Below are 12,117 nucleotides of genomic sequence, written 5' to 3'. Positions count from 1 at the left end.
TATGATGTAAGCTGATACCAAAAGATAGACAAATCTAATAGCTTATACTAACTGTACTCTGCTCTACATGCAAAAAGTACTTTGCTAATAACAAAAAGGCAAAAGAAACTTAAATCAATGATGTGTGTTGGCACTACTCACCTGAACCTGTTGCTTTTGTGTATTCAGCATATTAGGATCAATTGATAATGGTCCCAGCACACTGACCATTAGCTCCTTTTCTACAAGCCAGTGCTTTAGCTGAGCTTCTGCTGTCTGGAACTGGATCAGGTAATTTGAAGACTCCTCCAGTTTTTGTTGTCTCTCAGATGTAACTTGATTGAGTTCTTTCCATTTGGAATCTAACAATGATAATGTTAACATATTGCATGCATGTTCTAGCAGATGGATTGTGAGACAGTAGAATATATATGAAACATAAACAGAGCTCTCTCTCATAAGGCTTCATGCTGATTAACTCCAGATGCCTTATTGCAGTGACTCTGCAAATAACATCTTTTAAGTCAGACCCACATGCACTTGGATGACAGTCAGTAACATGTGGAATTTTTAGAGCAATGAATATTCAATATGTAATAAAATTATACTAGAATATTACTACTAAATTAAATACCCCGAAATTTAGGCTTTGGTCTTAAATTATATAGAAGGCAAAGGGTTCTACTCAGTTATAACTCAGGTGCCTGATTTAGATAGACAAATATCCCTGTTTATTCAGTAATAAAGCCCCATAAGTTTTCAAGGGTGATCAGAAGCCCAAAATTAAGCTTCAACTCTGAACAGCCCTCTGAAAAAGCCTAAGTCATTCAAATGTCTGTATCATTCATCTAAAACATCTAAACCAGGTACCTAATGATGGGTAATGAGAATACTTCTGCATACAGGTACTTCATAAACACTGTGTGAGCTTAGGTTCACACCTCGCCAGTCTGTGGTCTTTTCCACTATGGAAGTGGCTCCAGAGCAGCCTTTGAGTCCTCATCTTCTAACATCCGCCTTCCCCTCTGTGTTACTGTCAGTGCTTGCTCAGTCAGCTCTGGTATTTTGCTAACTCTCCCTGTGCCTAATTTTCATCCCTGTTTTTTACAGTTCCATTTGCTGCTTCACAGTCCTCTGCTCATTCTGTATTAATCCCCTTTCAACACTACTAGGAGTCTGTTGGAGACTTTACCTGCCACTTAAACTTTTCAGAGTTTCACTTACAAGCAGGACAGACTGGAAAAATTCTCAACTTCAAAATTACTGTTGGTGTAGCTATGGAAATGCCTATCACTATGAAACAAGATTGACATACCATGCTATTGACCTGTAGGTATTTAAAATATGATAACATGAAAACAAATTTTAAAAGCTCATGACAATTAGGTGTCGTAATAGCTCAAAATCTTTTCCCCAAACATGGTATTTTTTTTCCATTGGCTTCTTGAAATTAGAATCACCTTAATCTGTTATATTTTGTAAAAAGAACAAAATATATATGTTGTTTGTAACTGGCCAGTCAAGTTTTAGCTGCACAATGTTTGAAAAAGATAGTCTCTCAAACAGGGAGAGCCAAGCTATAGCCTGTGCACTAATACAAATTCAAAACCCATGGATATCACTGGAATTACTTCAGATCTACATGCTTGCAAATTGAGTTATTTCCACAGAATTTAAGAGGTAAGAGGAAACAAGGTATTAAAAATACTTGTTATTGCTAATAAATTTTAAAACTCACAATAAAACAATTTTCAAATCAGTCTGAGTTATATTATAGCTTTACTGAAATACCTATTTTATCCAATGTTTGTCTCCACTTAGGTGCCTCAGGAGAGTTAGGGTTCTTCTCCAATAGCTCTGTCACTTTGTCCTTCAGTTCCTGCACTTTATTTGCACTTTGCTTTAATTCAGTTTCAAAAAGCTGAAAATTTAGGTGATAAAATAAAGTAATTAATAAGTAAGAGCCTAAAGAAGAATGATTAAGTTTGCAGTCCATAATACTGAGATGCAAAACATGAAAATGAAAATATAAATATCTAGCTTTTATATACTGCTTTTAATAATACTTTTCTGCTATGGATCTCAAAACACGTTATAATGATATATGATGCTGGTCAATTTTTTTGAAAGAGTAAACCTGACAGATCTAAACTATATTAATAATTACTGCTTCATTTGAAAAAGTGACAGTACTAGAAGAATTCAGATAAGTAAGATTCACTAGGTCCCATCATATCCATATACTTGGAATCTATTTGTGTACAGAAGGCAAACTAACAGATGCAAAGTACAGCTCACAGCAGAAATAACGCATCTAGCTCCGACAGAGAGGGGTGTGGTGTGGCCTCATTTACCTCAGTAGAAGTTCTGCTATCACAGACAGTTTCATGTAGATCTCCTAAACCCACAGTTTAAAGACAATCAGAGTTAAGTGTAAACCTAACAGAAGAGAAACTAAGATCTCTAATCTGAGATATTCCAGCAAATCCTAATTAATGCTGTTCTTGAAGACAGAAGTGAATGTTTCTTATTAATTATCCAAAACCCACAAAAATAAACAGTGAACAAACTGCACTTGATTTAGAACTTCTAGTAAAAGGTCCAGTGCATCAGATGACTCTTGCCTGGGCACTCACTCAAGTTTTCCAACTATTTGTGAATACTTTTCTATTACTACACTGTGGGTTGAATGATCATCATAGCTTTGCACATTCTCTGTTACCAAAAAGAGATGGTTTTCTTTCACACTTAATCTGAATTTTATGACTGAATGTTATCCAACTCTGGGGAAGTTGGTAGTTGGTCAGGTTATAAAAGAAACTCAGTTAAATCTAATTCTGTCTTTGCTTATATACAATCACAAGCAAGAAAAGAATTTTCCCTATCCATTACATTTCCTTTTATAGATGAGCCTTACATGTGTAAATATTGTCCTTCATTGCTAGAGAAGCATATGTCTCAGATGCTGAAACAGGACAGGAGCTTACTGCTGATTCAGTGGTTTTCTCCTATCAGTTGTAAGGGTGAACGAGGTGGTTGTGCAGCTATATAACTTAACAAGCATGACAGGGCTGCTGAAGAGAAACACAGCCTTGGCAGAGACATAAGCCACTGCAGCTGCAGAGACCAGGAGGTCTGTGGACCATCAGTGAGCCAGCAGCTGCACAAACAGTTTTTGGACACATACAGCCCTTCAGGTATTAAAAATAATCTATACCTTTAAACAACTAAGATTAAAAAAGTTTATTGCATAATCAGTATAGCCTCACCTTTTCAAACTGCCCACAAAAATTACTATTTTCTGATCTGCAAAACTCATTCTCTCCGACACAGTGCTCCCTTACTCCACTGACACAGTTTGCCAGATTTGCTCTAAGCCTGATTGATATGCTTAGTAGGATCATTTAAATAATCTCTGTAACATTAAGCTAGACTGAGATATTAGTTATTTCATAGCATCTGCCTAACAACTACAATAAAAAGTATTTGTTTGAAGGCACAAAATACCTTATGTTGCTCAACTTGGGCTTTAACTGCTTCACTATCTGTTGGAGCTGCTTCCCAGTCTGATGCAGTTTTGTCCATTTTCTGCAACCAGTGCATCATTGAAGTCGATTCTTCCTGAATATTTTGCATTTTTGAAAGCATACTTTCTAGTTCTGAAATCTTTTCATTCAATAAAACTCCCAAATCTTCATAGCTGTGATTTACATTAGACATAGCTTGTTGAACAGTTGTCAGTTCTGTAAAGAGAGGATCACAAAGACTGTGTTAGACCTTACAAGCCCTTGAAACAATACTGAATGTAGCAAAACAGTACTGAAGAGTACTCTGAGTTACAGTAGCTAACAGTCCCCTAAATAAGAAGTCACTGAATATGTTATTTCAAATCCACTCTAAATGTGACAACACTGAATGAGTTCCTATTTACAAGAATTTCTTATTTCACAGCAATCATTACTTCAATACATACAAGTGCACAGACATGTTTCAATCTTTCTACCCATTGCTGTTTTAGTATTTTAAGTAACAATTCCATGACCAAAAGTTGAATATACTGGGCTACAGTTCAGCTACTATAAAGTCCTTATATAAAGATTCCTTTGTTTCTATGAAAGGTCACAGTGATACAAATGTATATAAAATGGGTGTCTTTGTATACATATATTTGAGTATACACATGTGAATACTGATGGGTGTTAAGGTTTCAATCCCCACTAAAAGGTATTTCTCAAAAGTCATGTCTTATATTAAAATAGCCATCCCCATATACATTTATAAAAGTATCTATTGATTCAGAAAACAAGGCCAGATTTGGTTGGCCTTCAAAGAAAATAATAAGATAGGTATTGTTATAATTATTTATAATATCATGCCCTAGTCAGTGTAATTGTCTTATGTGATGGTGATGTGAAATTTCAGTCTAATAATGACTGCTACAAGCAGATTTATGTACAGCATTTAAAAAATATTTCCACATTTAACAGTAATTGGCAAGCAACAATTCTTTGTCACATGCTGAAATTTTTACTGACCTTTATTTTTCAAGAAATCCTGAGTTCCTGGAGCTCCTCCTTCACCATTTAAAATTGTGCCACCTGTGGATCAAAAGAGATGAAGCCTCTTGCTTATCTGAGCCTTTTTGTACCATAACGCTACGCAGCACTTCATTCCCTCTTCAGAACATCATGATCCATAGGTGTCATTACAAGCTCAGGAAGGAAGCTCCAGCCAGCCAGTACCATAAGTGGCATCACATAGGGTGTACATGCATGCACTTACAAGGGTGCACATATGATCAGCAGTCCTACTGCTCACAATTCTGTACTAAACAACTGACCAGGGCCAAAGGTTTATGCCCAAGCTGTGAGTCCTATTCACATCCAGACTGCTAACAGCACTTCCTTCCTCTCCCCCAAAGGACCCTGTTTCCCCTTGAGAACACAGTGTTACCCAGCTGTGATGGGTATAGCCTGGGGAGGATGAGCTGGCAAATGCTGTGACTGAGGAGAGCACTAAACATTAAACAGCAAAGAGGCCCAGAGTGCTTATTGCACACATCACAACCAAAGGCACTGCTTATTTAGGGCACCTTTACCCACCAGGGAAATGGTTGAGATGCCATTCCTGAAGGTATTTTAAAAACCCATCTATGTGCTGCTTGGGGACATGGTTTAGTGCTGGACATTGTAACTCTGCACAGAAAGTTCTTGAGACCAGCTGGATTAATCCCTCTCTATCTTGTCACAAGCAAGACTAAAGCATGTGCTCCATGACAGGAACTGCAATGTGGCACTCTTGTACCTGAAGTTCTTACTGTCACTTGGATGCCACACTAATTAACCATATCAGAGCCTCTGAAACCAGAGCTAATGGGCTTTGTAAAATGGAGTCAGACCAAAGAGTAGGGCCACATGATCATACTGCAGAGAACTGCAGGGAGAATCACCTCCCTGCACATATGTATTCCCAGAAGAGCAATTAACTGAGAAAGATTAATGGTTGCCTTGGAAAAGGCTGTGCATCCACCCCCCAGTACCAGCTGGACAGTGAGGACCACATTAGTGGCAGCTGGAGGATGGCAAGAGAAAACAAACCAGATAAGGGAAGTCACAGGCCCCAGGCAGAGTCCTGTACATCTTTGCACTCTTTTAGCTGGACTCTGGTATTTACAACTGCAATAAAGTGATACACAGTACAGCTCTTGTCAAGGAGGGCAAATGTTCTTGTCAGGAGGAATGTAGCTGCTCTTATGTGATAGATATTTAACTGTTTTTTTCTTTTCTATCTGGATGCATTTAAGTAGAAAAGAGGCAGAGGAATGAGCCTAAATAGATCATAGAATATTCCAAAATGTTTGAAAAAAATATTTGAAAGGTTTTTATTTAAAGTTTAAAAAAACCACCAAAACCAAATCAAACAACAACAAAACAAACCAAACAAATTAAAAAAAAAACAAAAAAAAAAAACCGAAACAAACAAACCACAGAGGCAGCTATTACAGAGATACAAGAAAGAAAGTGTTTTACTTTTGCCCAATAGGTATCCTCTGTCAGTCCCCAACCTCCCAGTCACTTAGAGATGACCAATGAAGGCAAACACACTTGAATTTATTTCCAGACCTAGTCAGTTCAAGAATTGATTGAAAATGTGCTTATTGCCATTAAAACACCCAATGTCCTTGAACTATGTCTGGACTAATACTTAGCAGAATTACTAGTTTCTGTAAAACAAATTAATATTCAGCACTAGAGTAAAAAAAATCATGGAAATAGACTTGCTATCTTTAAATTATGATTACCAGTAGAATTAGCTAAAGGTCTAGACAGAAAACACATTTTGGCCCAGAAAAATTATGCTGAGATAAAAATCATTTTCCTTCTGTGCTGTTGTTTCAACTAAAAACCAGACTAATAGCACTTATGATATCATGTTAGGTTGAGTACATTTACCTAGGCTCATTTTTTATATAAACCATCTCCTCATTACCCTTCTAACAAAAACTCCACGACTCTGCAAACCTTTCTGTTTGCTTGGTGTCCCAGAATAGCCTTTTGGCCATTAAATAGGTATCTCTGTGCAGGTACCTCAGAGTTTGCAAAGCAAGGTTTGTATTTCTCCTGCTTGCAGACTTGATGGAAATGTGAAGCACCCAACACTGATCAGAATAAGCAGACTTCTCATTCTCAGAAGCTTTCTGGGATTAGGTGAAGGCCACGTGAAACTGTCATTTTATTCACTATCTGGGAATTACATAACAACCCTAGGACATGTCACACCTTTACATCAGCACACATTATTTTGGCAGAATAAAACAATGAGAATGTGTGCTGAATTACTACAGCAGCTAGACAGTTTAAATAGAATCACAGCAAACAATGGTCAGAAGAGACATGGCTAAATGTTTTCTCACAAGCCACAATATTTAGAAAGCTAATCCAAGGGTAAAACAATATTAATTTTTGTCTTAAAGGTTTTAAAAATTCTTGGAATATTAGGCTTACCTGATTAAACAAAAGCATACCTGATTTGGCAACTGCTCTAAGTTTTGCAGGAGAAGTCACAGCAGTGATTAAGTTACACAGCAAAGTTCCTCTGCTATTCATTTTCTGCAATTCAGGTGCCTTTAATGTCCATTCATCTTTTAAATTCTGGTCAAGAAAGATAGTTATTTGTTCATTACAAAACTGACTTCAAACTTAAGAGAATTAGTGTACAGAAAGGAACAACTCTGCTGCTTGGGAATCTGTTGCAGACATACAAAAGCAAATGGGAATGTAAATGCAGACTGCAAGCCCCCTAGTCCCAATTACTGTGACAGCTTACACCTTAAATCTATATTTCAATATTAGTAATAGATGTCTTATTTCCTTCAGCCAGATTTCACTTCTCCTACAAAGGCTTACCAATGTATCTTCCAAAGGTTTCTTTAACTCCTCTGTATTCAGAGAGGGCTGTGCTGCTGGAATTCGTTCTGTCGTCTCTTTTATCCATTTCTTTAATGATTCTACAAGGAGCTCAAAAGCATCCATTTGTTTCTGACAAGATGATACATCCTCTTCTCTAGACAATTAAAGACAAAGGAATTACAGTATTCCTTCTAATAATTAAACAAAAAAATATTATTAATCTGATATTACTATTCTTAAATTCAAGGTGCCAAAAAGCTAATTTTATGGATATAAGCAGAATGTGCAAAACCTAGTCTTAGTGCAAAGGTAACTTCTATGAATCTCTTATAATTTCTACAGTTTCCCTTTGCAGCCTGATGCCAAATATTACTCTAAGGCAATATACACAAGCAGCAATTTATGTTCTATCACAGTAGGGGAGAAGTAGGGTTTTCTTAAAATTGCCAATGAATGTCACAAAATTTGAAAAATTACATATCTTTATGGCTTTTTTTAAGAGCTCTTGGGCCAGACAGACTAACTACAGACACATTTTCAAATAGAATATTTTCCTTCCAAGAAAAAAAAAAAAAATCCCTTATTTACTCTGGTCAACTACAATATCTTCAGATTGCATAAAAAAGGGTAGCAGTAACCACAACATTCACACTCTGTTATTAGCCAAAATGGAAACACTTTGATTATCCAACTTACTTTTCTTTTATTGTCTCCTCTACCTCTTTGAATTTCTTTGACAAAGCATTTACTTTTTCTGATACCAGTGCTTTATCTCCAGGAAGAGCATGGAATGAAAGTTCTTCAAGGAGCTGCTTCAAAACTTCCAGATCCTTCTTGTGTTGTGCCAATTCTACACTAGCTTCCTGCAAAATGGGATTACATTCTTCATATTAGACTTTACCATCACTTGTTCAAAATTAAACTCTAATTTTAGCTAACCAACCAATGCTGGAAAAAAAACCAGCCTTGTTTCTTATTCAACAACTTAGATGAGTTGGACTAAGAACCCACAACACATACAAATTGAGTGCTAGGGTACCTGCATGTATTGAGACACTTCACTAACATCCTTTCTTGGTGCCTCCGTCTCACTTAGAGCCTGGTTTTTCTCATCTAAAAATGATTGAAGTTTTGTTGAAAGATCTTCAAATAACTCCACTTTAGTTTTTAATTCCTCCATTTTCATAAGCTTCTCTCTATGCTTGTTACTTGCTTCAGAAAACCGCCCTGCAAGCTCACTCATTTTTGCTTGCAGTGTGGATGCAGTGGATGGATCTGCTGTTTCCATGAACTTCTTCACTTTTTCATTCATAGTATTTATACTGCTCTGGCGACCTGCAATGTCTTGTTCTAGCATCTGAAACATACAAGAACTACTTTGTATTACTTGCAACTAAATTTTAACAAGTGAAATTCATCTACTATATAAAGCAACAAATCACTATAGCTAAACCATCAGTGTAACCTATTTCAACTACAAAAATCCTTATGAGCAGTTTCACTTCATATAACAGTCCTCTTTAGTAAGTATTTTTAATCCATAAAAAGTGCCAACCTAAGATTTTAATTCTTTCTTTAAATCTGAACTATCAAACAACTGTTTCTTTTTTCAAAGACTGCTACTTACAATGCTTTTACTAATAATGTCCTGAATAGTAGCAGAATTCAAAGGCACTTGATCTTGTTCTTTAAGGCTCTTTTCAACTCCTTCCATCCAATCAAGCATTTCATCCAAACCATCCTGCACACTTAGGGATCGTGTCAGAGTTACTTGAAGCTTCTCATTCCTTTCATTCACAGATTTGGATAAATTGTCATATCTTTCCACAATATCATCTGTTAAAGAAAAGATATATTTCAATTCCTTCTTCTAGCCAAACTAAGCTTTTAGCTTACTTCACCAGCACTCACCACTTGAATCAAAAATTGCTATGTTAGAATGAAGAAAAAAAAAAGAGTCATCTTTAGTCAGTAAAAACATGGAAGCAAAGACCAATAACCTCAAACAGAGCCAAGAAACACATCAGACAAGGGAATTGAGGGAGCATACAGCTGTAGTTCCCAGTGTTAAAAACTAGTTTCCATGTAGCTCTAGCTTAAGACAGCTGTTGGCTGTTCCCAAGAAATAAAATAGCAGAGTATTAAGACAGGTCTTCTACAATTATGTCTCTTATGTGAGACATAAGAGACTGTGAGATCTGAGAGGTTCTTCCAGTTGGTCCTTCATTACACATCCAACACTTTCAAAATAACTCTCTGAAACTCACAAGCTCCATGTACCTCCCAAAGACTTTTATCACCTACTCCAAAGGGTCAAGCCACTGTTGTTTTAGTTTGTTGTTCTGCAAATTACTTATGTGATTCTATGAAGAGATAGCTGGGTGGTACACAGAGAGCATCTTCAAACTTCAGACAGTGGTGAATGTCATGCTGTGCTACTTCTCACAATTGATAGGAAAGAGTATTAGGAGTAAGTGGTAAGGTTTTGGTGGTGGTAAGGGTTTGTTAGTGACAAGTTTTTTTGGCTCACGTGAAAAGAGGGCTGTCCCATGGAAGACACAGATGGTTCCAGCCAACTCCAGCTGACCCATCACAGGGCACAGCTGAGCTCCTCAGCCAAACTGGTGGTTGGAAAAATGCATTTAAGAGCAGAGAAAACACTACATGGGACTAAGAAATGAGGGAAAAGAAAGTATGAAAACAGCCCTGCAGACATGAAGGTCAGAGAAGAAAGAGGGATGCTCCAGGTGCTCAAGCAGAGATTTCCCTGAAGCCTGTGGAGGATGAAGGGGCAGATAATCACTCTGCAGCACATAGAGGACTCATGCTAAAGGAAGTGGATGTTTCCTGAAGGAAATGCAGCCTACATCCACAATGCAATAATACTAGCCCAAAAGATTTAAGCCTGCGGAGAAGTCCCTCACTGGAGCAGGGGAAATGTGTGAGGAGGAAGCAGCAGCAGAGAAATTACACACTGACCACAAGCATCCATTTCCACACTGCACTGTTTGGCAGGGAGGAAGGAGGACTAGTTGGGAAGGAAGGAGTGATGGTAAGCCTGAAAGAAAGAGTGAAGTGGAGTGTTGCTGTAATTTGTCTTTGTTTCGCATTTTCCAAACCTGTTTATTGGGTAATAAATGAAAATTAATTTTTGCCAAGTCCATTTTACTCATGACAGTAAAAAATGAGTGATCTCCCCATCTTTATATCAACCTGTAAGCTTTTCTATCTTAATTTTTACCTTGTCCACTTGAGCAAGGGGAGTGAAAAAGAAAGTGGGTCAGCATCTGGCAGCCTGCCAAAGCCAACCCCTTCATAGACAGTTTCTTAAAGTTAGAATGAAGTAATTCCTAAGCTAAGCAAACTTTGAGTAACTGCTTGTAAACAGGCTCCTTGGAATAACTTTTCTCTGGAGACTTTATAATCCTCAGCAAATCACTACCTCTGCTCAGCAATCCCTATTTCTGTAAAAAGAAAAAAATGAAATGACAGTGAAAAGCATATGGATCCATGTAGGACAAACCAACAATAAAATTACTGTGTTGTAATGACTTATAACTCAACTAAATCATGGACTTGAACAGTGATGTAAGAACATGGAAGTTCTGTAATTTTTGTCTTCCAGAGCCTGCATGCAGACACAAGTGTTACAAAAAGGCATTAAGAAAAGCAAACATTTTACCCAGTGTTTTCTGAATCTCGTCTTTGTCTGGTGTCAACTCTCCCCTTGTGTCCAATAACACTTCAGCAGCTTTTTTCAGTTTTTCTACAGCAATTTGGTGGTTAGACACTTGTCCCTGAAGAACCTGTAAAATTTCACTATTATCAGTTATGCTTTTCAGTACAGTTGATATTAACATAAGCAAGACTTGAGATATGTCACAGAACCTAAACTTAGTACTGGGAATAAACTAACTCAGTTTGTGACCTCTCTTTATGAAAAATCCTGACCAGTGGTTATGGCTGCTGTTAACCTTCTAGCCCTTTAGTTCATGTACCATCTTTTTTATCTTATGTTTTAGAATACTTGTCTGACCCAACTTATTTCTTGTATGTAACTTCAAATGTGTCTTTTGATTAATTGTTTCTAAAGAGCCTCTATACAGACTATTATAAACACAGTTTTCAACTCAGCATCTAAGAACAATTCAGAGGGAAAAGCATACAATCAACACTAGCAGTTACACATTGACCAGCAGTGGTATTGACAAAGGATCAGGCTGCTATTGTAGCACAAACAGGAATAGCTTGAAACAAGGAGATTGCCTTCACAGTCAGGAGCCCCTGAAGCAGTGCGGCTGAATTTTGCCTAGGTGTGTCCATCTAACCAAGGAACACATATTCAGAGACTAGCCCAGCCACGATTTTCTCCAGAGCCAACAAAAACAGTAAGGCTGAATCTATTTCTAGTGGTTTTATCTCTCTAGTGTGTAAAAGTACTTAATGGTAAATAATCTTTCAATCACTTCAGGCCCTTGTGCTAGTGTTTACTTTGATTCACTTGAAACTCATATAAGTCCAAAATGAAGGGACATCTCATTTATTTTTTTATATTCATTGATACTCAATGAATATATGAATCAGAAGGTAATCCTATGTGCCCTGCCAGCACAAAGAAGTCTTGTCAGTGCATTCAGCACTGATACCCTGAGCATAAGAGTGTGCCAGAGCACAGTACATCACCTTGCTGACCCATATGACACAATGAGTCTCCAAGAGATCTGAAGAG

The 12,117-nt window shown here is 37.3% G+C and overlaps 1 protein-coding gene across 6 annotated transcripts in view; it reads right to left on the bottom strand.

Moving 5' to 3' along the window:
• Positions 1 to 12,117, bottom strand: part of DST (dystonin) — a 283,474-nt gene that overhangs the window by 79,246 nt on the left and 192,111 nt on the right. For all 6 annotated transcript variants that reach the window (XM_031504425.2, XM_021551192.3, XM_021551193.3 and 3 more), the window contains 10 exons: positions 11,071 to 11,194; positions 9,016 to 9,224; positions 8,428 to 8,745; positions 8,085 to 8,251; positions 7,386 to 7,542; positions 7,004 to 7,130; positions 4,515 to 4,577; positions 3,487 to 3,722; positions 1,771 to 1,900; positions 142 to 341 (listed from right to left, as the gene is read on the bottom strand). In XM_031504425.2, coding sequence (XP_031360285.2) covers positions 142 to 341; positions 1,771 to 1,900; positions 3,487 to 3,722; positions 4,515 to 4,577; positions 7,004 to 7,130; positions 7,386 to 7,542; positions 8,085 to 8,251; positions 8,428 to 8,745; positions 9,016 to 9,224; positions 11,071 to 11,194 — 1,731 coding nt within the window. The remainder of the gene's footprint in view (positions 1 to 141; positions 342 to 1,770; positions 1,901 to 3,486; positions 3,723 to 4,514; positions 4,578 to 7,003; positions 7,131 to 7,385; positions 7,543 to 8,084; positions 8,252 to 8,427; positions 8,746 to 9,015; positions 9,225 to 11,070; positions 11,195 to 12,117) is intronic.

This window comes from Lonchura striata, chromosome 3 (assembly GCF_046129695.1).
Source record: "Lonchura striata isolate bLonStr1 chromosome 3, bLonStr1.mat, whole genome shotgun sequence".
NCBI classification, from domain to species: domain Eukaryota; kingdom Metazoa; phylum Chordata; class Aves; order Passeriformes; family Estrildidae; genus Lonchura; species Lonchura striata.
Note: the sequence above shows the minus strand (reverse complement) of the source record. Positions and strands in the feature narration are given on the sequence as shown.